This window comes from Staurois parvus, unplaced genomic scaffold, assembly GCF_062004578.1.
Source record: "Staurois parvus isolate SC_StPar_1 unplaced genomic scaffold, SC_StPar_1.0 ptg000081l, whole genome shotgun sequence".
NCBI lineage: Eukaryota > Metazoa > Chordata > Amphibia > Anura > Ranidae > Staurois > Staurois parvus.
Genome location: NW_028317877.1, coordinates 16,148,116 through 16,174,021, shown reverse-complemented (window position 1 = coordinate 16,174,021; position 25,906 = coordinate 16,148,116). Strand labels below are relative to the sequence as shown.

Here is a 25,906-nt window from a genome sequence, read left to right as displayed (position 1 = left end):
GCAAGCTCACCTGTTGCCTAATAAAGCCACAGGAATCCTGTTCGCGCCTAGGTTTTTGCGGTTCCTTCATACCAGACAAGCTAAACCCTCTCGGTCCTCATCCATTCCTGAAGAGCTCACAGGGGAAGATCCTTACTTACAGTAGCAAAGTAGGTTTGCAGACTCTTCAGAGCAGGAGCGATGGGGAAAAGAGTTCCCCTGTATGCCCTGAAGAAACTCTGAAGTTATTCTCAGACTGATAGCTGTTGCCTTGTTCTGGAGCAAGGTCTTACATGAACACCATTACAGCTCCCTGATTCAGGCTCCTTTGTAGACACGCAACATGTGGCATTTCTGACTAAAGCAGAATTCTCTGCAACAATAAATGATCTATTTAAAAGGACATTGCCACTTTTGAAAATGGTGTGTGCCAACAGCCAAAAATGCTCTTCTGCCTGTCTCCCTGACTACATTCATGCATTAGAACCTGACTCACATTTGCAGAGGGCAAGAGGGGTGCTGACATTCTAGAGGAGAAGGCTGAAGATTTTTCAAAGATAGTTATTAAGAGGTCGTACAATAAATTACCGTATCACCCAGTAAATGGTCTCCATTCAGTAGCCAAAAAAGGCATACAAAAAAAGATGGGTTGTGAAAAGAAATTCACAAAGAAAGCGGCTACATTATGAACAGAATGTGATACTCAGAAAAATTTCCAAAAATTATGCTTTATTACACATACAAATTTGACATATGGGCAATCGCCCTGGTTTACCATCACCTCAGTATGAGACAATACACACAGACCTAAAACCATATAAAATGACACCAGTACCGGTCTAAATGCATGTGCAGCAGGGACAATGACTACAAGAGTCTAAAGTCCCTGTAGCACTGGCGCATAGGTGAACACTTCCCAAAGGAGGTGTATACAAAAATTATACCATAGGTATACCATAACACGTGTTATAAATGTGTAGACTAAGCTACTACCAGAATGGTTATATCCCAAACAGGGAGTTTCAAAAAATTATACCATAGATATAAATATCACATGTATGCAATGCAGCAAGCACAGTATGCGTCAAAAAGAAGGCATGCCTCTAGGCCTATATGAGACAAAACATAAATGTCATGTAAATGATGCAACACATTCCTATGCCAGCACAAGTGGTTGGGGCCCATTCATCTGTGATTATTACCAGCTGTTTCCTAGGGCTCTTGAATAAAAATATGCCCCATTTTTTACCAGGATGGAAGGATAGATGCAATAAGCAGCGCACTGCTGGAAATGGTTTCTTCACCACTGCATGTGGACTACATACCACTTTCTGTGAGAAAAACAAGACACATCCCAATAGATCTTCTGCCTGTTGGAATACATGTGGTATATCTTGTTTTTTATATAAAGCACCATGATGTCCCCATCCTGTAGTGAAACAAACAATATGTGGAAAGTCACTGAAAGAGCTTTCACTCTGTATAGGATATATAGGTCATATATGTCACATAGGACCATATATCTAGTGTCCTGCAACAGTCCACTCACCACCTGTGCAATGGATAATAGGAGAGGAAAGAATATCCTTCATAGGTATTGCCATACAAGGCCGGGGAGGCCAAGGAACCACCGCTGACATCCGCCGATATACCGCGGGTTCCAGCCTCTTCTCGGCGCCTGTGCTGCCTAGGCTTGCCTCATGGCATGTGAAAATGGCTTCCTCCTTGTAGGTCAGCGTGCGTTCCACCTAATGCGCATGACCGGAAGTGACGTATCTGACGTATGACGTCAACGCGTTTCGCCGATGGGCGTATCTCACTCAGCTTCGTCAGGACCAATGAGACAACTGCATTTCAATTTCCTATTTATAGTGGGTTAAGACCCACCCATTTATGCAAAAACTAGCTTGCAGCTATTCCCAATGGAGAAAAAAAAGGGGGCTAAATACTTAGCACAGCTGCTGGTCATTATTGAATACAATTAAACAGCAGGCGACTGGAAGTATCAGAGAAAGGAAAGGCTTAGCAATTTTAACAATACATATATAAATTGAAAGACCATAGATTAAATATAATGATCAGTTGAGACATTACCACATTCTCACCAGAAGATGGCAATATTAGTGAAAGAATTACCAGGCCTATTCATTAAATCAAATTCCTAAAAGTACAATATAAGTTACCACAAAGCCACCACAAGATGGCAATATTGACTAAGGGATCTCATTATGAATTATTTTATCAAAGATACCCAGATTTCAAATACCCTTTATGGTATAGTTATTCTTGGAGAAAATATACTCAAACTTATGTCAAGAGATCATCAATATTGTTCTCAAATGCGAAAAAAGATTAACCTTAATTATTTAGCATATACTCCAACTATTAATGGAAACAGGGAAATGCCATAGGTTAGTCAACATATGGAAATTTAAGGATACATAACTATGTAGATCTATTTATCCAAAAATACTTGGAGATCACATTCCACATTTAACCCCTTAGGGTATAATGTATCAAGCTTATATATCCAATATTTCTCCTTTTTAAGCAATTCTCTGTCAAAATCACCTCTCCTTTGTGGAAAATGCAATGCATAGAAACCTTTCACTTTTGTACCATCCAGTTTACCTCCATGATATTTAGCATAATGTTGTGCAAGATTGCTTTCAGGGTCATTTGATCTAATATCTCTAAGATGTTCACCTATTCGTACTTTAAGTTGTCTTTTGGTCTTACCTATATACATTTTTTTACAGGGACAGGTTAAAATATATAACACTCTCACTGTAGAGCAATTTATGAGACTTTGAATTTTATAGTGAGTGTTGTTTCCTGAATCAGAAAAAGAATCCGTACGATCCACATATTTACAGATTTGACATTTTCCACATTTAAACATCCCCTTAGTACGTGATTTTAACCATGTTGTTTGTTTTAACGGTTGATAATCAGAATGGATAAGGAGATCACCAAGATTTGGTGCTCTTCTTGCTACCATCTGGGGGCGTTCACCTACAATCTTATTCAATTTGGGACATTGAGTTAAAATTTTCCAATGTTTTTCTAATATTAATTTTACATCTTGCCATTGGGCTCCAAATTGGGTTATCATTCTGACAGGTTGATCACTTAATTTGGCCTTCTCATCCTTTTTAGGAGATAATAGATCCTTACGGTCAGTTTGATATGCCCGTCTCCGAGCCTTTCTAATTTGAGAGTGAGAGTATCCCCTTTCCCTAAATCTTCTATAGAGGTCCTGAGCCTCCATCCTAAAGTCATTGATGTTTGAACAATTTCTCCGACATCTCAAAAACTGTCCCACTGGAATCCCTGAAATCAGTGAACGTGGGTGGTAGCTCCTAGCCTCTAATAGGGTATTGGCAGCAGTTGGTTTCCTATATGTCTTTGTGAGGAGTCTTCCATTCTCAAGTCTAATTTCCAGGTCCAGAAAAGAAATACATCTTTCATCAGATATATATGTAAGTCCAATATTGAAGGAGTTTTGATTTAACTCCTCCATGAAAAGTTTTAATTCCTCAGATGTTCCTCGCCATACAAGGAACACATCATCTATATATCTTAACCAAATCTGGACATTAACAAGAAATCTTGATGATCTGAAAACAACCTGCTCCTCCCAGAAACCTAAATGAAGACATGCGTAGGCCGGAGCCCACGGTGCTCCCATGCTAGTACCTCTAGTCTGTTGATAAAAGGTATTGTTAAATTGAAAGAAGTTATGTCGTAATGCAAAATCCAACAACTCGCTAATAAATTCATTCTGTCCTCCCAAAGTAGGATATGTTTTATCAAGGAAGTAAGAGGCCGATCTCACACCACATTCATGTGGGATAGAAGTGTAAAGTGATTCCACATCTATTCCCACTAGAATGGAATTTTCATTAATAGTCATATTCTCAATCTTAGCCAACACATCTTTAGTATCCCTTACATAAGAGGGGAGATTAGGGACCATATCTTTAAGAAACAGATCTATATATTTCCCTGTTTTATCTAGGGGACCATTGATGGCAGAAACAATAGGTCTACCCGGAGGATTTTCTTGATTTTTGTGTATTTTGGGGATAATATAAAAAGTAGGGTGATTAAATTCTTCAGTTCTCAGATACTCATACTCTTTTTTTAGTTAACAAACCCACTTCTTTTCCCAGTGTTAAGATGGAATTTAATTTTTTTGCCACCATATGAAAAGGATTAGTGGCTACTTTCCTATAGGTAGATGAATCACTTAATAAGCGCTTCACCTCCCTAACATAGTTTTGTTCATTTAAAATCACTACATTACCCCCTTTGTCACTTCTCTTAATTACAATATTCTTAGTCTCTTTTAATTCTTTAAGGGCTTTTCTTTCTTTTTTAGTAAGATTGTCACCAATTGGCATTTTCCACTCAAGATTTTTAAGATCATCAGCAACAAAATCTAGAAATGCCGAGATCCTCATGTTGGAACGAATTTTCGGCATTTTCGTCGATCTAATATTCAGATCAAATTTTCTAATCACATTACTGTGATTATCCAAATCTATTTCGCTCTCATCACCATCCTCATTTTCCTCCATGAGAGATATCAACATATCGAGCATCTTGCGATCCTCCATGGACGAGTCGGAGGCCATATCCTCCAACATAGTGGGATTGCCATGTATCATTCTCAAGAAAACTTTTCTTAAAAATAAATTAACATCTTTAAATACCTCGAACTCATCCATGGGGGTCACTGGTGAAAAGGACATACCTTTATTTAATAAAGAAATATGTTCCCTTCTGAGTGGAAAATTAGCCAAATTGATTACCTTTTTATCATGAATATTTTCATCTACTACCTCCTCTGACTTCTTGTTCTGCCCTTGTCTTCCTGATGTTTGTTTTTTGAGGATTCCTCTACTTTCTTTTTGGATCCTCTTCCCATCTGTAATTGATTGGTGCGAGGAGGTTCTCCATTTTGTTGGTCTAAAAAAGAAACAGATTTCCCAAGATTTTCAGAATCACTTTCACTAGACATGGTTTCCCCCATTGATCTAGAGTGTGAACAAAATCCTCTTCGTTTAGATCGACTTCTACTTCTTTTAGTAGTGAGATCAAATATCTCACCTGTTTCCCAGTCCTTAAGGTCACGTCTAAATTTAGTTTGTTTAGTAGTTCTCAGGTTTTTTTGTACTTTTTCAACTTCCTTTTTCAGTTGCTCATTATACTTTTCAAAATTCTCCTGATTTTTAAAAGGATCTAATCCAAATGCACTTTTACTGATAGCCTGATCCAATTCTTCAAGTTGTAGTTTTTCCTCCTCAACTATAAGTTTCATACCATTAATCCCATGTTCTATGCATAGCATTTTCCATTTCTTCAAAAACCTTTCATTGTGTAAATGTTCAGCTGGAACTACCTTACTTCTCAGACCACGTGGGATAATACTCTGTCTAATGTAGGCTTCCAAAAAGCATACATCCCATTTCCGGTTAAGACGTTTAATAACAAGCTTTTTATGTTCCCGAAACTTAATTTTAATGTCCTCATCTTCAGTAGATAAACTTGGGCCTTCTGCTGCAAAGGCTTGATGCATTTCCAACTCTACCTCTTCTCCTGGTATAAATGCCATGAATACAAACCCTTCTAATCAATATATTCCAGCCGCCTTAAAAAATAAAAAACTCATCAACTGAGGTAGTGGCAAACCAAATTTCCAAAAGTCAGATAACCTCTATGAGAACAGGTCCATAAGAACCCAAAAGACACATTTGTTAAAGATAGAAACTAGCCACTAATCCTTTTCATATGGTGGCAAAAAAATTAAATTCCATCTTAACACTGGGAAAAGAAGTGGGTTTGTTAACTAAAAAAAAGTATGAGTATCTGAGAACTGAAGAATTTAATCACCCTACTTTTTATATTATCCCCAAAATACACAAAAATCAAGAAAATCCTCCGGGTAGACCTATTGTTTCTGCCATCAATGGTCCCCTAGATAAAACAGGGAAATATATAGATCTGTTTCTTAAAGATATGGTCCCTAATCTCCCCTCTTATGTAAGGGATACTAAAGATGTGTTGGCTAAGATTGAGAATATGACTATTAATGAAAATTCCATTCTAGTGTAAGGGACCGCCCGGCGGTACCACTAGCACTCCACTGGTCGGATGTTCCCAGCGCACGGAATCTAAGCCCCAGGGTACTTGTTCACCAGGGCCCCTGATGGTGGGGATGGACTTGGAGTACCCCAGGACCAGGTCGTGACTACTGAGGACACCCGTCAGTGGTAGGGGTATACGCCAGGGGCTCCCACGGGAGAGAGCCAGGTATGAGGAGGTCTGGAGACCCCGTAGAGAGGGACGGATGGATGGATGGATGGCTGAGCAGGAGCAGGGTCATACAAGCCGGGTCGGTAACTATGAGGACGGTGCGGTACAGAGCAGCGGGCAGAGAATAGTCGGGTCACACGCCAGGTCAGCAACAGCAGGTCAGATCCAATAGGGGACATACAGGAGAGAGGTCAGGCAAGCAAGGGTCAAAACAGGAGAAAACAGCAAGGTCAGGGCACAATCCGGGTCAGCAACTTACTTCAGACAGGTTCACAGGTTCACAGGATACAAAAGACCAAAAGGCACTGAATGACAGCTCAGGGCCGTTTAAATATCCCGCCCTGCGCTGTCATTGGTGCCAGGCGCGCGCCCGCGGTCACTACTGCGCATGCGCGAACCTGATTGCCGCGGTCGGCCAAGTCCCGGCGCTCGCGTACAGGGAGGTGTACTGCGCCTGCGCCGGGACCAGCGGCGCGACGATCCCCGACATCTAGTGGGAATAGATGTGGAATCACTTTACACTTCTATCCCACATGAATGTGGTGTGAGATCGGCCTCTTACTTCCTTGATAAAACATATCCTACTTTGGGAGGACAGAATGAATTTATTAGTGAGTTGTTGGATTTTGCATTACAACATAACTTTTTTCAATTTAACAATACCTTTTATCAACAGACTAGAGGTACTAGCATGGGAGCACCGTGGGCTCCGGCCTACGCATGTCTTCATTTAGGTTTCTGGGAGGAGCAGGTTGTTTTCAGATCATCAAGATTTCTTGTTAATGTCCAGATTTGGTTAAGATATATAGATGATGTGTTCCTTGTATGGCGAGGAACATCTGAGGAATTAAAACTTTTCATGGAGGAGTTAAATCAAAACTCCTTCAATATTGGACTTACATATATATCTGATGAAAGATGTATTTCTTTTCTGGACCTGGAAATTAGACTTGAGAATGGAAGACTCCTCACAAAGACATATAGGAAACCAACTGCTGCCAATACCCTATTAGAGGCTAGGAGCTACCACCCACGTTCACTGATTTCAGGGATTCCAGTGGGACAGTTTTTGAGATGTCGGAGAAATTGTTCAAACATCAATGACTTTAGGATGGAGGCTCAGGACCTCTATAGAAGATTTAGGGAAAGGGGATACTCTCACTCTCAAATTAGAAAGGCTCGGAGACGGGCATATCAAACTGACCGTAAGGATCTATTATCTCCTAAAAAGGATGAGAAGGCCAAATTAAGTGATCAACCTGTCAGAATGATAACCCAATTTGGAGCCCAATGGCAAGATGTAAAATTAATATTAGAAAAACATTGGAAAATTTTAACTCAATGTCCCAAATTGAATAAGATTGTAGGTGAACGCCCCCAGATGGTAGCAAGAAGAGCACCAAATCTTGGTGATCTCCTTATCCATTCTGATTATCAACCGTTAAAACAAACAACATGGTTAAAATCACGTACTAAGGGGATGTTTAAATGTGGAAAATGTCAAATCTGTAAATATGTGGATCGTACGGATTCTTTTTCTGATTCAGGAAACAACACTCACTATAAAATTCAAAGTCTCATAAATTGCTCTACAGTGAGAGTGTTATATATTTTAACCTGTCCCTGTAAAAAAATGTATATAGGTAAGACCAAAAGACAACTTAAAGTACGAATAGGTGAACATCTTAGAGATATTAGATCAAATGACCCTGAAAGCAATCTTGCACAACATTATGCTAAATATCATGGAGGTAAACTGGATGGTACAAAAGTGAAAGGTTTCTATGCATTGCATTTTCCACAAAGGAGAGGTGATTTTGACAGAGAATTGCTTAAAAAGGAGAAATATTGGATATATAAGCTTGATACATTATACCCTAAGGGGTTAAATGTGGAATGTGATCTCCAAGTATTTTTGGATAAATAGATCTACATAGTTATGTATCCTTAAATTTCCATATGTTGACTAACCTATGGCATTTCCCTGTTTTCATTAATAGTTGGAGTATATGCTAAATAATTAAGGTTAATCTTTTTTCGCATTTGGGAACAATATTGATGATCTCTTGACATAAGTTTGAGTATATTTTCTCCAAGAATAACTATACCATAAATGGGTATTTGAAATCTGGGTATCTTTGATAAAATAATTCATAATGAGATCCCTTAGTCAATATTGCCATCTTGTGGTGGCTTTGTGGTAACTTATATTGTACTTTTAGGAATTTGATTTAATGAATAGGCCTGGTAATTCTTTCACTAATATTGCCATCTTCTGGTGAGAATGTGGTAATGTCTCAACTGATCATTATATTTAATCTATGGTCTTTCGATTTATATATGTATTGTTAAAATTGCTAAGCCTTTCCTTTCTCTGATACTTCCAGTCGCCTGCTTTTTTATTGTATTCAATAATGACCAGCAGCTGTGCTAAGTATTTAGCCCCCTTTTTTTTCTCCATTGGGAATAGCTGCAAGCTAGTTTTTGCATAAATGGGTGGGTCTTAACCCACTATAAATAGGAAATTGAAATGCAGTTGTCTCATTGGTCCTGACGAAGCTGAGTGAGATACGCCCATACGTCAGATACGTCACTTCCGGTCATGCGCATTAGGTGGAACGCACGCTGACCTACAAGGAGGAAGCCATTTTCACATGCCATGAGGCAAGCCTAGGCAGCACAGGCGCCGAGAAGAGGCTGGAACCCGCGGTATATCGGCGGATGTCAGCGGTGGTTCCTTGGCCTCCTCGGCCTTGTATGGCAGCACCTATGAAGGATATTCTTTCCTCTCCTATTATCCATTGCACAGGTGGTGAGTGGACTGTTGCAGGACACTAGATATATGGTCCTATGTGACATATATGACCTATATATCCTATACAGAGTGAAAGCTCTTTCAGTGACTTCCCACATATTGTTTGTTTCACTACAGGATGGGGACATCATGGTGCTTTATATAAGAAACAAGATATACCACATGTATTCCAACAGGCAGAAGATCTATTGGGATGTGTCTTGTTTTTCTCACAGAAAGTGGTATGTAGTCCACATGCAGTGGTGAAGAAACCATTTCAAGCAGTGCGCTGCTTATTGCATCTATCCTTCCATCCTGGTAAAAAATGGGGCATATTTTTATTCAAGAGCCCTAGGAAACAGCTGGTAATAATCACAGATGAATGGGCCCCAACCACTTGTGCTGGCATAGGAATGTGTTGCATCATTTACATGACATTTATGTTTTGTCTCATATAGGCCTAGAGGCATGCCTTCTTTTTGACGCATACTGTGCTTGCTGCATTGCATACATGTGATATTTATATCTATGGTATAATTTTTTGAAACTCCCTGTTTGGGATATAACCATTCTGGTAGTAGCTTAGTCTACACATTTATAACACGTGTTATGGTATACCTATGGTATAATTTTTGTATACACCTCCTTTGGGAAGTGTTCACCTATGCGCCAGTGCTACAGGGACTTTAGACTCTTGTAGTCATTGTCCCTGCTGCACATACATTTAGACCGGTACTGGTGTCTTTTTATATGGTTTTAGGTCTGTGTGTATTGTCTCATACTGAGGTGATGGTAAACCAGGGCGATTGCCCATATGTCAAATTTGTATGTGTAATAAAGCATAATTTTTGGAAATTTTTCTGAGTATCACATTCTGTTCATAATGTAGCCGCTTTCTTTGTGAATTTCTTTTCACAACCCCTCTTTTTTGTATGAAGATTTTTCAACACTGAAATGTAGTGAAGTTAATTCTTCAGCTTCTTGCTATATGCTGGCTATGACAAATTCCTTTATAGAGCCAGTGCATACTAGTCTCTGGCCTGATACGACTTGTTCTGCACAACATCCATATACTCCATTGATCTCTATATGATGATTGGCCAAGACGTTATTCACTCCTCCTGGGGTATTTTCTGCTTTGTATCCTATAGAAGAGGAATTCAAAAAGAGATATACTGTTCCCACTGTGGGCCCAGCCATTGCACTAAATAATTAATCTACTCTTCTAATTGATGGCATATACTTATTTTAATGATTCAGTTGATAGGCATTTGTAGACTTTCTTGAAATCTTCCTTTGCTCTGGCACGTCCAACCCCGCAGCCAGATATTGCCACTCTATCAGTCAATCAATGGAAACTGGACTGCAAAACTCAACAGGAAACTTTCTCCTGGTATAAATAAGCCTATTCTTTCTGCAAGACTACAACTCATTCCTTCTGCCCTACTAGTCTGCGTAGACGCCATGGAGCATGCCGTTTGTCAGATGTACAGAATGTTGTTACTTTCTTTGCACATGCACAGAAATTTATGGTTCAGAACTTGTTTGGTTTCTGGGCCAGTGGGCTAAATTACAAAAATACTAACAGATTCCTCTATCCATACAGGCTAGTGGAATAGTATGAATCTGAGACATCCTAGACCTCTTGGTCCAATCTGTCATTGCAAAGGAGTACAGTACAGAATGAATTTCTGTCTCTGGCCCCTCCATGCTTTCTACCCTCTAATCTGCCAGCATCAGCTCAAAAACCAGCAGATCTACTGACAACCTTATATCAACTTTAGTCACAAGGTGTGGTTGTACTTTTAGAGGAAAGGTTCAAAGTTTTATTTCAAACCTATTCACAGCCCCCAAACCATTGCCCCATTCTGGACTTAAACTCTCTAAAACAGATGTGTGCATGTGCCACAATTCCAGAAGAAATCGGCAAGATCTGTAATCTCTTCTATAAGATGAGGGGAATTTCTTGCATCAGTAGATAAAAGATGCCTTTCTACATATCCCCATCTTTACTCAACATTAAAGCTGTAGTAAACTCTGCTTTTGAACTTGTGCCCATAGGTTAGCCTATACTAAAGCTTACCTGTAGATACAGTGAAGATCTCCTAAACTTGCGATATTTAGATTTTCACAAGGAATGCAGCTGGTGACATCACCAACGCATGGGCTGTGAAAGGACAGTATACACTTGCAGTCTGTTCAGAGCTCTGTGCTGTGGCCTTGACTCCAGCATGCATGCCTGGAAGGGAGTCAGGCTGAAGATGGAAGCATTGTGAGTGGCGACAGCACGCATCTGGAGGGCTTTGTTTTGGCACTACCATTCCCTGCACCTCCAGTATTCATAAAAGTGCTTGCTCCACTACTTGCGCTTGTGCAGATCCAGGGCATTCATGTACATGAATGACCTTTTGCTGAATGACTCCTCTGCTACAACATTGTGTATCAATGTTCAAAGGATCATTCAGTTCCTTCAGACCTTCGGCTGGCTAATCAACTTTTTCTCTCCAGCCATCACACCATTTGGAATACAAAGCCCAAGCCAAAATCTTTCTTCCTCTAGATAAAATTACCTTCCTAAGGTCCCACACATGGACCCTCATATCCCAGCGGCACCCCTCAGTTTGCTTGTGCATGTGGGTTAATGATGGCCTCCTTTAAGGCAGTAGCTTTTGCTCAGTTTCACTCCAAGACTCTTCACCTCGACATTCCCACGGCATAGAACAAATGTAAAACATGCATTCTCTGGACTATCCTATGTCTTCAATCCATTCAGATAAAACAATTGGATTTTCCTAACTCTTGTTATAATTTATAGTGTTTGTTCAGATGTCAACGTTTTATGGTAAACCATTTTGAGGTGTGATCATCTGAGTTGATTCATCATGTGAGATTGTGTGGCCTACTTATATGAAAGAAAGAGGTTTTTCAGAAAAGTGAAGAATTTGCCCATCAGATTCTGGGCTTCACCTTCCTTTTTATGTGGAGATACATTTTCCCCAGGTTTTTTAAACAGGCTATTCTGATCTTTTGCAGCTCTTGGTTGTGGTAACACTTCAAGAAGAAGTATCATCATTAAAGCAGGAAAAGCGATTTCTGGAGGAACAGCGTAATTCTGTTACCAGACTACTGAAAGAAGCCACTCACAAGGCAAGATGACACATTGAATAAAGTCCTGTTGGATGTTATATATATACACACACACACACACACACACACACACACACACACACACACACACGTAAAGAAGGTCATTAGAAGGTTGAAAAATGGTATGGCTAGACTGGTTTTTGCACACTATTACAAGGCGTTCTGAACTAGTAAAACAACTGCCTGTTGTCTATGGCAAAGATGATCTTCAGACGATATTTTTTGTAATGCCTGAACAGGTTAGTCAAGCAGAAGAACTTGAGGTTGAACTAAAAGAAGCTCAGGAGGAATGTCATACTCTAAAGAAAACACAGGGTGAACTAAGAGCAAAACTGGAGGCATCTCAGGATCAGGTAAAATTATGGTTTCACTTAAATATTCAGTTACACCTGAGATATTTGGTAATGTTTATTAAGACAAGAACAATGATGATGCATAGTGGTCCATCACAATACCCTGAAATGAAATCTATTTGGCTGTTAACAAGCCCTTAAACTAGCCAAATATGGGTGCAACATAATTGATCATGAGTAGTGTCAGCGGTGCTTCCAATTGTCGAAGAGCTAAACGAGTTTGACTCCTGCATTGCTGTTGTTTTTTTATGTACTATGTATATATTTGTTGTGTATATGCATTCACGATTTGTCATTCTAAAGGTATTAGAAACCAACAGCAAGCTGACCCTTGCACAGTCGCAGCAAGTACGGGAAGTCCAGCATTGGAAGGAAAAGGTGAGCAGCTATGTTCCTAAGGAGCAGCTGTCACAATTGCAGAGCAGACTGTCAGAAGAACAGCAGAAGGCCCAGCAGCTCCAAGAGCGGTTGAGGTTTCATGCAGAGCAGACCAACCGGCAACTGGCAATGAAACAGGTACATCAGAGATGGTATACAGTGTATATATAGATCACAAAATACCCTTAGTGTATTTATGAAATGCAGAATATAGTGCTTTTTCAGGAATCTACATAATAAAACCACATTTTAATTTTTTTACTGTACACATAAATACACAGTTATTATACACAAACGTTTACAAAACAGTGAATGGTCATGCTGCCCTGCTACTGAGAGATCTAAGGTGTGTTTTAAAGTTCCTTATTGGTGGAACTTGTCTATGACAATGTCTTTTTTTTTTTTTAACCTATGTAACATAGGGCTGGTAATAGGCCACTTCCATAGGAGCCAGGGCACTATACTGGAACAAATTACAGTTGTAGAAAGCACATCTTCTCCCTTAAACCATTTTGGGTTCCATAGTCCTCTATTTTATATGTCATGTTTTGGAGGTAAGGCACAGGTTTACTTTGAAGTGATTGAAAGGGCTGTTTGTTTTCTTTTTTTATCAACTGTGTTGTTGTGGTGGTTTATGTAAGGATATATTCTACTTATAAAGGGCGTGTCCCTTTCCCTTAGATGAAATATTACAGTGCCTCCAGCCGTTAAAATACGGCAAATATTTAGTAAACCAATAATTTGGACACCTTGATAATTTGATCACCACTTATTATTATACCTTGAATTCTTTTAGCCAATATGATTTCGTACCATACACACAAAATTTGCCTTATAATAGATAAATATAAAAATGTATTTATGTACAAAAATTATATATATATTAACACAAAACGCAAAAGACTGGTGATAAATGAATATTGATACACACAATCAAAGACATACCCTACCAATGTAATACACAATACTAATGTTTCCAAATAATTAAATCAATATCGCAATTTCTAAATGATCTGATTAAAAATTAAATTTATTAATAACTAATAATTTCGAGTATCTCAAAGGTTATATTCTCACAAGCCGTGGCCATAGGATTGCAAGAAGCTATTCCTTGATAAATTATACTCTGATTATTAATATTTAATAAATTATGAAATATGAAAAATTTTTATAATATGACACCAAACAATTTTTAACAGTAAAACAGGATCTCTCTACATATATATAACTACCCAATATTGTTGTGATACACTATAAGGTAATTCTATGATTCCACACAACAGAGAAAATAGGTAATGCAAAATTAAATAAACAGTCTCACCACACCCGGAATTCAGACTAGGAAACTCTCCCGTGGATTTAGCTGGCAATGGAACGCCTTCAGAATGATGACCACAGAGGAAAGTGAGATAGAGTTCAATAGTGTGGGAGAATGTAGGAAGTTAGAAGGACAGAGGTTTAGCAATTTAGTAAAGTTTGGAAGTTTAAAAGGGTGGAAGAGGGGTTATAGATAGGTCTCTTCAGATGTCTTCAGATTCTTCTAATCAGGTCTTTCTTCAGTCAGGTTTTTTCTTTTGATGAGTTTTTTTCTTTTGAAGGTACAAGGGCTTTTATACCAACTAATCCATTGTTCTAGGATACCTTCCCACCAGGCTTCTTGATTGGCTAGTTGAGAAATGTGTGTACATAAGCTATTTCTCACCTGCCCGCCAGATGGCAGTCATGTATCATAGAACAATTTGAGTATTTGAGATGACTCATACCTCGGGAGGAATTTTAAGGTAATTTCAGGGATTAAATATACGTCTTTTTCCAGATATATAAGTGATCATACCTATAGTGTTCTAAATAAGAACCATGGAATATATGTGTATATTCAGTTATTCCTCCCTGAAATACAAGCTTGTGTGAAAGCATCTATTTCCTGATGAGACATACAGCTGAGGCTAACTTACAATATATCTTACTTTTCATCATCTCAATACTCAAGTTAGTGATATATAATTCCCATTGCTGAATATTTGGTGGTGTGTGAAACTTATTCTTTATAACATCTCTAGATACTATGCTTTTGTAGTAATATCTTTGTGGTTAGATACATTCAATTTTTAGCTTTAAAATGTCCTGAATTTAACTTATGTTTCAGAACCACATTTTCTATGGGTAGGGAAAAACTCTCTGTTTGCCTGGCTCTTGTATTGGAGTCACAGTAAACAACTATTAATACTTTCACCCTTGGTGGACAATAGCATATTGTGATAGTTTGAGAGGTCTGTTGGTTTATCACACTCTGCAAGGTTTGGGTAAGCTCTCAGACAATCAGTTTGGTTCCTCTATTGTCCTGTCCAGACCTTGTATATGTTTACCTGCTATAGAAGTCTGAATAATGGTGTTTGACCACCTGTAGAACTTCAAATAGTATATTTGTCTCTAGGAGGAAAAAAAATCCCTTCACCCATCGTTTACATTTCTCTAGCTAGATGGTCATTCGACTTTCCAACCAAGACAAATTAACCCTTAACATCCTGCTATGCTGACTTGATGTTATATAGGATTATGTCTTGATAAATCATGTTTTTGAGACATAATTTCAAAAGGTCCACAACATTGTACATACCTGCTCTGTACAATGGTTTTATACAGAGCAACCCTGAACCTCTTCTTCAAGGGTCCCCCCTGGCGCTCTTGGCTCCTCCTCTTCTCCGGGTAACCCCCCTGTGTCCATAGACATGCACAGCTCGGCCCTGCTTCCTCCTCACATGATTTGACTGACAGCAGCAGGAGTTAATGGTCCCTGCTGCTTTCAGCCAAGCTTCTGAGAGCACAGAGAGGGGAGAGAAGATGGGTACAATGCTGGATCAATACAAGTAAGTATTAAGTGCAAAGAATGCATTAAGGTGAAAAAAAATGTAGCCTTTTCAACCACTGTAAAGACTAACATGGAGATTATCAAAAATTTGCAATCTTTTATTTACAAATCATCAGCTGTCAGAATAAGTAAAGGTAAATACTAAAAGGCAACTAAATGCATGCAAGCTCCACACAACAGTACCCAGATTGCCTGATAATAGCACCTGAACAATTGAATGCCAGCTTTTCATAGCTTGCTCCTTCCACTGCATTGAAGCTAGCAATAGGGAACCAAGTATATACACATGCATTAATTTATAATGTCCCTGCAGGAGGAACATGAGAGGCTGCTGCGGAGGATAGAAGAACGCATGCAGGAAGTAGAAATGAATCTAAAGAATGTGCGGGTCATGTTGCGGGAAAAAGTGGACCAGCTAAAGGAACAGGTAGGTGTAGCAGTGCAGTGGGAGGTGCATATATGCGCAGGATATGTTGAACTTTTCAAGCACTGGTGTTACAATTGCTTTTTTTTATGTTTTGAACATAGCAAAATATCAGTTCTGTCACTGAGCTCTGTTTTTGGAAGTCACTCCTAACAGGCTATAAATTCAGTTTCTGCTGTAAAGGTTTTCTTCTTTTCCTAAACGTCAGACCCATGGGAAATCAATTTTGACATCTGTGAGTTTTTTCCCCCCTTGACATTGTGATATTGCTGTTCAGTTGGTATGCAACATTAGGACATGTTCTGAAACTTTACAGATACTGAATCTAGTTAAAGGATAAGTTCACCTATAAAAAAGAAATGCCCAATTTTGTTTTACAAAGGGTTTATTTAGTTTTTTGAAGTGTTTTCAGTACAAAACGCAATGTCATATTACAATAAAGTGTAACAAAAGCAAGGTGTAAAATGCCACATCCATTGTGAGCGAAAAGCAACAATACAAAAGAGCAAAGATTCTCTGACCAATGAGCAATAAAGAATATATTACATAGTAGGTGCCAGCCTAGCTGTGCTTTCTTCTCGCCAGCAAATTACATATTGGTGTGGGAAAAAGGCAAGGTAGCCCGCATATTGTGCAGGGCGAATCAAGAGCAAATAAAAGTAGAAGTAAAAAGAGGGGAATAAAGGTCAAAAGGGGGAGGGGGGGGATAAAGAGGTCCCGCAGGGTCCAGGCCGAGACATGAGGTTAGGGCGCCGGTTGTCAAGTCAGGCTGAGAGTAAGGTGCAGTCCAGATTCAGACTGGCGTTGTAAGATATCCACGTGTCCCAAACCTTTAAAAACATAGCATGGTTGTCCTTAAGTATTGGGATGAGTTTCTCATGTACCATAGTCCCCATAAGTCATTTCTTAACCTTCCCAAAGGGGAGGAATTGTTCGTGCGAGGCTCTAGCTATAAGCAGCCAGGAAAACAAAGCCCACCAATTTCCTTTGGTTCCTGGAAGGAGTTGAGATGGGTTTAAGCAATAGGGCTTCCCACAGATTACAGGCCAGGGGGATATTGAGGACCGATCTAATCATAGCGTATACCTGCGATCAAAAACGGATCTCCTTGGGGCGAATCCACCAAATGTGAAGTAGGGTACCCTGTTCTCAACAGACACTGAAACAAGTCAGATCGAACAAGAATAGATTATCAGTAGTCTTATACCAATGTGAAAGCAACTTGAAAGTGTTTTTTTGAGCTAAGATGTTCAGGCAGCATATGGAGGTGGCAAGCCAAATGTTATTCCATGCCGCCTGGTCCAAGGTCTTACCTAGGTCACCCTCTACTTTAGCTATACATAGGGGAGTTTACTCGAGGTCATATAATTCAAGAGAGAGGCATAAAGGTCAGAGACAAGACCTTTAGAGTGCGATTCTTTTGCACATTGATTCTCAAATGAAGTCAAACATTTAGGAGGGCCTGTACAGTAGCAGAGAAGGCTGCAAATATAATGTGCAATTTGGAGGCGGTGGAAGGCTTCTGAGGATGTTAACTGCCAATGTTCATGCAGGTAATCAAAAGATTTGACGCGATTGGTAGCCAAGAGCTTGTAAACATACTTGACCCCTTTCATCTGCCACCAGTGAAAGGCCGGCGAGGTTGTCATATGCAGGAAGGAACTACAGGGTATGCAGGATTTCCAATAAATGCACAATATTTTGCAGTTAAAACTATGTGCATTTATTATTTTTTTTTAAGGAGCCTGTAAAGTATTGCACCTGCGATCAACAGACCGCAGGTGCAATGTCAATCTCCTGCAGACTGTAGTAGAGTAGTGCTGTCTGCCCGTACCTCCTGTACAGACAGGCAGTTACTGAAGTTCAGGAAGATCAGTGGAAATACAAGAACGCTCACTAGCGCCCTTGCAGTTTGAGAACTACAAGCTGTCTCCCACAATGGCAGGCAGTACTTGTAGTCAATTAATTCACAGGAAACTGAATGACGTGTGGACAGCGAGTCCAGGGAGAAGATCCTCCGCCCACTGTCACAATGGAGGATCGGGTCAGGGTGCCGGCAGGTGCTTTAGTAACATGTTACACCCCGAAATATGGATGTCACATGTTACTAAAGGTGAATGCTTCTCATTTAAAGTGCAGAGCTAGTCTTCCAAGGTAACCAGTCATCTCTACTCCATTCATGTAAGCATATTAAAGGGATAAGTGTGTACAGTGAACATAAAAAGTCTACACACCGCTATTAAAATGTCAGGTTTCTGTGATGTAAAAAAATGAGACAAAGATAAATCATTTCAGAACTTTTTCCACCTTTTAATGAGACAACTCAATTGAAAAACAAACCAAAATCTTTTAGGGAGGGAAAGAACATAAAAAACTAAAATAATGTGGTTGCATAAGTGTGCACACCCTCATATAACTGGGGATGTAGCTGTGTTCAGAATTAATCAATCACATTTAAAATCATGTTAAATAGGAGTCAGTACACACCTGCCATCAATTAAAGTGCCTCTGATTAACCCCAAATAAAGTTCAGCTGTTCTTGTACGTATTTCCTGACATTTTCTTAGTCGCATCCTACAGCAAAAGCCATGGTCTGCTGAGATCTTCCAAAGCATCAGAGGGATCTCATTTGGAGTGTTTTTGCAAGGAAGAGGGGGGCAAATATTGCCAAGTCAAGATGTGCCATGCTGATAGACTCATACCCAAAAAGACTGAGTGCTGCAATAAAATCAAAAAAAGCTTCAACAAAGTATTAGTTTAAGGGTGTGCACACGCTTATGCAACCATATTATTTTAGTTTGTTATTTTGACTTCCCTCCACCTAAAAGATTCCAGTTTGTTGTTCAGCTGAGTTGTACAGTTTATAGGTTCCATTAACACCTTCCCGCCCAGCCTATAGCAGATTGTCGGCCAGGTGGGACACTTGTCGTTGTAACAGGGCATCATATGACGTCCTGAAAAAAGCAGCCATGCACGCGGCCGCACGATCTGTCACCAGCTGTATCCATGGGACACAGCCAATGACCTATCACTACATGGGCCCGTTGCCAGTGTTATATGACCACTGTGACCAATCACAGCAGATCACATGTCGATTGTATACAATGGATGGCTTCCTGTCATGCCATTCATGGTATACAACTGTGTTGTTAGCTGTGATTGATCAAAGCAGTCACATGATACAGACAGGGCCATTCACAGCCCGTCTGTGTCATGTGATGAGCTTTGCCCAATCACAGCTAATCACAACAAAAGACTGAATGAATCAGTTTCATTCAGTAACAATGATTGCAAATATCAATGAAATACATTGGTATTAGCAATCAAAATGTGTAAAGAAAAAAAAAATCATGGTCACTTGCCCAGAGTAGACCAGTGTTACTAAGGTAACATTGTATTGCTTTAGTCATAGTGTGTTTAACCGCTTTCATACAGGGCACCCTTCCTGCCCAGGCCAATTTTCAGGTTTCAGCGCTCTCACACTTTGAATGACAACATTGTACCCAAACTAAAATTTTATCATTTTCTTCACACAACTAGAGCTTTCTTTTGGTGGTATTTAATCACCAATGGGGTTTTTATTTATTGCTAAATTAACAAAAAAAGACCAAAAAGTTTGAAAAAAAACATGTTTTTCTGTGTTTCTGTTATAAAAGTTTGCACATAAATAATTGTTCTTCGTAAATTTAGGCCGAGATGTATTCTGCTACATGTCTTTGGTGAAAATAACCCAAATTAGTATTTACTATTTAGTCTGTAGGAAAGTTATAGAGTTCACAAACTATGGGATAGACCTGAATATTGATCAATCCTGAAGTACTGACAGCCAATCTAATTTCTTGAGGTCCAAGAATGTCAGAACAGTACAGATATCCCCCAAATGACCCCTTTTTGCAAAGTAGACAGTCTGACATATTTCATAACGGGCATAGTGAGTATTTTGAAGTTGTAATTTTTTGTCATCATTTTTCAGAAATGAAGAAATAAAAAAATTTTAACTTTTTTTTTTTTTTACATACGGTCACCAGTGCAGTACAGTGTCATCATATAACTGGCATGTCAGTGATCAAGGATACTGACTGGTGACAGTACGAAAAAAAAAAAATTGATACATTTTTTTTTTTTTTTTTTTTTTTTTATTACAATTTTTTCTCTTTTTTTAAGATTTTTTTTTCATATTTCACTATGACCAAAGTAGTATAATGTTACCATAGTAACATTGTACTATTTGGGGGAAGTGATCTATATATATTTTTTTTTCCACAATTTGCTTATAGCAAAGAATTACTTTGCTATAAGCAAGCATTTACCTGAATTAAATCGATTCATTCAGGGGGTTTTTTTTATTGTTTTTTTTTTTTAACTGTGATTTGGCCACAGCTAATCACATGACACAGCTGTGCTGTGATTGGCCCAGCCCATGTTGTTTTTTTTCAAAAGTTTCAGGTTTTTTTTTTTCATTTAGCAAAACATAAAAAACTCAGTGGTGATTAAATACCACCAAAAGAAGGCTCTATTTGTGTTAAACAAATGATAAAAAAATTTTATGGATACAGTGTTGCATGACCACATAATTGTCATTCAAAGTGTGAAAACACTGAAAGCTGAAAATTGGCCTTGGCATGAATGGGGTAAAAGTGCCTGGTACTGAAGTGGTTAAAGGTGGGAAAAGTTCTGAAATGATTTATCTTTGTCTCATTTTTTTACATCACATAAACCCGACAGGGGTGTGTAGACTTTTTATATCCACTGTAAGTGCCTGCAGAAGTAACACATTTTACATGATAAACTCTTAGTGGTGTGGCATTACAATAGTGTGGATTAAAGGAGAAGTTGATCGCTTGAACATGTATTTAGGTTGTAACATGTTCAACACATTCCAGGCTCTTGTAGAAAATAAATAATAAATGCAAATTTTTTTAGCTCCAAAAATATATGGATTTATTATTTTTTGTTAAAGGTGAATTTACTCTTTAAGACATTTTTACTAGTGCAACAAATAATGCTTTGCAATGCATATTCCTGTTGGATGCTACATGTGCATCAGAAATGGGAAAATCCAATTTGTACAAAATATAGTTTAAAAGGTTGCATATATTTTGGGTGCAAAGAATAAGTGCATCAGCGCACCAAGCAGCAGGTTGTGCACAATTACTTATAAACTATGGTCATTTCAATATAATTTTGTGACAATTCCCCTGTCGTAATTTCTCACTCTGTGCCACCAACCCAAGTTTGTAGTGTGGTACAAGAGAATGAAAGGTTGAATTTGAGGGTAAAAAGTGTTATAATACCACTAACAGTTTGACCGAATATTTAGTAGCAAGGAAATTTCACAAATGGACTTATTGCACAGGTGGCAACCTATCACAGTACCACGCTTGAATTCACTGAGCTCCTGAGTGCAATCCATTCTTTCACAAATGTTTGTAGAAGCAGTCTGCATGCCTAGGTGCTTGATTTTATACACCTGTGGGCATGGAGGTGACTGAAACACCTGAATCCAATGATTTGGATGCGTGCCTAATATGTTTGGCAATATTGTGTGTGTGTATCCCCTGGTTCAGAAATCTGCAGAGCGCGTTTTTAGGCGGACATGAGAGCCCATTCATTTGAATGGACTCCTGTGCCCCAGGACACGTAGGGAAGAAGTCCCTGCACTTCTTCTGAAACCGCAGCCCGCACAGGAACCTCGGTTTCCAGTGCAGGCGGCGTGCCATTAGAATCAATGGCACCCGCCCGCGGACCCGCATTCTGTGTGGGTGGTGTGGCTGCACGGATTTTTGTGTGGATCCACAACGGCACTACCCGCACATATGTGAACCTAGCCTTAATGTATATGTGTGTGTGTGTGTGTGTGTGTATGTATGTATGTATGTATGTGTATATATATATATATATATATATATATATATATATGTATATAATTAGTGAAGGAAATAAGTATTTGATCCCCTTCTGATTTTTGAATGTTGCCCACTCACAAAGCAATGATCAGTCTAAAAATTGAATGGTAGGTGTATTGTAACACTGAGACAGAATAGCACCAAAAAATCAAAAGAAATGCATGTCTAACAAATTATGTACTGATTTGCATGTTCATGAGGGAAATAAATATTTGATCCGCTATCATTCAGCAGGATTTCTGGCTACCAGGTGTCTTTCATACAGGTAGCAAGCTGAGATTAGAAGCATTCTCTTAAAGGGAGTGCTGCTAATCTAATTTTGTTACCTGTATAAAAGAGACGTGTCCACAGGAGCAATCAAACAATCAGATTCCAAACTCTCCACCATGGCAAAGACCAAAGAGCTGTCCAAGGATGTCAGGGACAAAATTGTAGACCTACAAAATGCTGGACTGGGCTACCAAACTATTGCCAAGCAGCTTGGTGAGAAGGTGACAACAGTTTGTGCAATCATTTGCAAATGGAAGATACACAAAACAACTGTCAGTCTCCCTAGGTCTGGTGCACCATGCAAGATCTCACCTCGTGGAGTGTCATTGATCATGAGAACAGTGAGGAATCATCCCAGAACTACACGTGAGGATCTTGTCAATGATCTCCAGGCAGCTGGGACCACAGTCACCAAGAAAACAAGTGGTAACACACTACGCCGACAAGGATTGAAATCCTGCAGTGCCCGCAAGGTCCCTCTGCTCAAGAAAGCACATGTCCAGGCCCATCTGAAGTTTGCCACTGAACATCTGAATGATGGAGAGGAGCACTGGTTGAAAGTGTTGTGGTCAGATGAGACCAAAATCGAGCTCTTTGGCATCAACTTAACTCGCTGTGTTTGGTGGAGGAGGAATGTTGCCTATGACCCCAAGAACACCATCCCAACTGTCAAACATGGTACTGGAAACATTCTGCTTTGGGGGTGTTTTTCTGCTAAGGGGACAGGACAACTGCACCGCATCAAAGGGACGATGGACAGGGCAATGTACTGTCAAATCTTGGGTGAGAACCTTCTTCCCTCAGCCACGGCATTGAAAATGGGTCGTGGATGGGTGTTCCAGCATGACAATGACCCAAAACACACGGCCAAGGCAACAAAGGAGTGGCTCAAGAAGAAGCACATTAAGGTCCTGGAGTGGCCTAGCCAGTCTCCAGACCTTAATCCGATTGAAAATCTGTGGAGGGAGCTGAAAGTTCAAGTTACCAAACATCAGCCACCAAACCTTAAGGACTTGGAGAGGATCTGCCAAGAGGAGTGGGCCAAAATCCCTCCTGAGATGTGTGCAAACCTGCTGCCCAACTACAGGAAACGTCTGACCTCTGTGATTGCCAACAAGGGATTTGCCACCAAGTACTAAGTCATGTTTTGTGAAGGGGATCATATACATATTTCCCTCATCAACATGAAAATCAGTTCATAATTTGTTAGACATGCATTTCTTCTGAATTTTGTGTTGCTATTCTGTCTCTGTGTTACAATACACCTACCAATCGATTTTTAGACTGATCATTTCTTTGTGAGTGGGCAAACATTCAAAATCAGCAGGGGATCAAATACTTATTTCCCTCACTGTGTGTGTGTGTGTGTGTGTGTTATTATATTATATATATATATTTGTGTGTGTGTGTATATATATATATATATATATATATATATATATATATATACACAGTATATATATCATGTATGTGATGGATTCCTTTTACATTGTACATATTAACATACAGTTATGTTACATATTGATGTAGGTACCTCTAGTAATCCAGCAAAAACTTTATTCACCTATTTTTGTAACAGCTGGAGAAGAATGCAAAATCCGATATCTTGCTGAAAGACCTGTATGTGGAAAATGCCCAGCTGATGAAGGCTCTGCAGGTGACTGAGCACAGACAGAAGAGTGCAGAGAAGAAGAACTATCTCCTGGAAGAGAAGATTGCAGCACTGAACAAAGTCGTTAGGAAAATTGCACCTGCCTCTCTGGCAGTTTAATGCTGGGTCTGCACTGAGAGACTGACAGCAACTGATCACTTAGTAGTCAGGGAATCAGTGTCACCTCACCCCCCAGCCTTAGTGTTTGGCATCTCAGGATGAGTTTTACAGCAGCACTTTAGTGCCCAAAGACATGAGATGATGGTAGGTAGAGCAAGCCAAAGGAATCTTCGCTGCATAAACATGATTGTTTCAGCCAATTTTCCATTTTTCTTTAAATTCAGCAGGTGTGCCCGGTGCGTGCCTGATGTGGATAGAACAATGGTAAATAATGCTTCCTCTGAAATTGGCTGCCAGGAATTACCGGTATAGGCTACAGGGCACCCATTGCAGTATAAATATTTCCTCACCGTATGTAATTGGCACATGCTTTTATTTATCATCTCATGTCTGAGGGATGCTTTACTTCCAGTTGTACAGCGCAATCTATAAAGTGCAAAATAAAAAGGAGTATTTTATGATGAGCTGAACAAATTTACTAATAACTAGACAATCCCATAGGAAAGGTTGGACCACTTGAAGGGGTACTTTATCCAATGCAAGAAGCGCCACATGCTGCCAGCACCAATTTGTTGCAAAACAAACCATTCCCTTTTGGTCTTGGGAGCACAGACTCTATAAAAGTGGTCTTTCCTAGACACAAGGGGCAGCAAGAACAAGGCATTATTCCGATTATCTTTTAGTTTAAGGGGGAGAACCTGTTTCATAGTGGTTGATAAAAAAAGATTAAGGCTAGCTGTACATTGTACAATTTTCTTTTTTCATTTCCTTTAGATTTACCTATCTATGGTAATGTAGTGCAAGGGCCTGCCTCATTGCATACAAATTGAAATTGTTTAGGTTTGACCTCATATTATATGGCTTTGGTAAATCTAATGGAAAATTGTATAATGAATGGCCAGCCTCAGTCACATACCTCTTTCTCTTATGTTTCTCCATGATCTCACTGATATCCAAACTTCACTTTTCTTTTGCAATTGGCTCATAACTGCAAGGATTTTAGAAGGACAGAAGTTAATCAACTGATCCATCCTGCAGTACAAGGTTCTCACTGTTGCGAGTTTCTCTTTTGACCACCACAGTAATATACACATGCTAGTCTGCTGTTAATTGTATGTACTGTATGTGCTGCAACACATTATGCATGTGACTGGCTTACCACCAACAAAAGGATCAAACATTACTTAAATGGTGTGACAGTTACCTGATGCTGTTGAGATCTGGAGAACAATTTACTGTTACAGTATATTACCTGTTAGTGACTGCTGTGCAGTCTGTTGGAATATATTCTGTATATAGCAGTTTTGTCTGTGACGGTTGCACTACAAAACCTGAAATTTCTGAAAGACTTTGTAAATAATAATAAAAGTACAACATGCCCTATGTCATAGCGACTAACCGGCATTATTTCTTCTTTAACATCACTAAACTGTATTCTGGTTGGTTGCTATAGCATAGTCCACTTTTGCATATCATTCCGGTACAGTACAAGGACTTTTTCAGTATTTTTTGTGGGCATTGATAATACATGGCTCCATTGGCTCACATGTAGAAGATTTTATATATAAAAATGTGCCCGATATTGTTTAAACAGTGTGTACACTGTCATTGCCAGCCTTTACTGCTGAAAATGCTACTTGCCCAGCTGTCATGCTGATACTTCACCTTTAGTACTCTGGAGTCACCTCTCCGCC

General features: G+C 39.3%; 1 protein-coding gene across 2 annotated transcripts in view; it reads left to right on the top strand.

Annotated features, from left to right (window-relative positions):
- Positions 1-25,600, top strand: part of NINL (ninein like) — a 253,682-nt gene extending 228,082 nt beyond the window's left edge. Inside the window, exons 25-29 of one of the 2 annotated variants that reach the window (XM_089669816.1) lie at positions 12,128-12,241; positions 12,481-12,594; positions 12,898-13,110; positions 16,155-16,268; positions 24,021-25,600. In XM_089669816.1, coding sequence (XP_089525942.1) covers positions 12,128-12,241; positions 12,481-12,594; positions 12,898-13,110; positions 16,155-16,268; positions 24,021-24,212 — 747 coding nt within the window. In that variant the 3' untranslated portion in view covers positions 24,213-25,600. Of the gene's footprint in view, positions 1-12,127; positions 12,298-12,480; positions 12,595-12,897; positions 13,111-16,154; positions 16,269-24,020 lie in introns of those variants that run through there. The other variant, XM_089669815.1, reaches the window with a different exon arrangement.
- Positions 25,601-25,906: the final 306 nt, after the last annotated feature.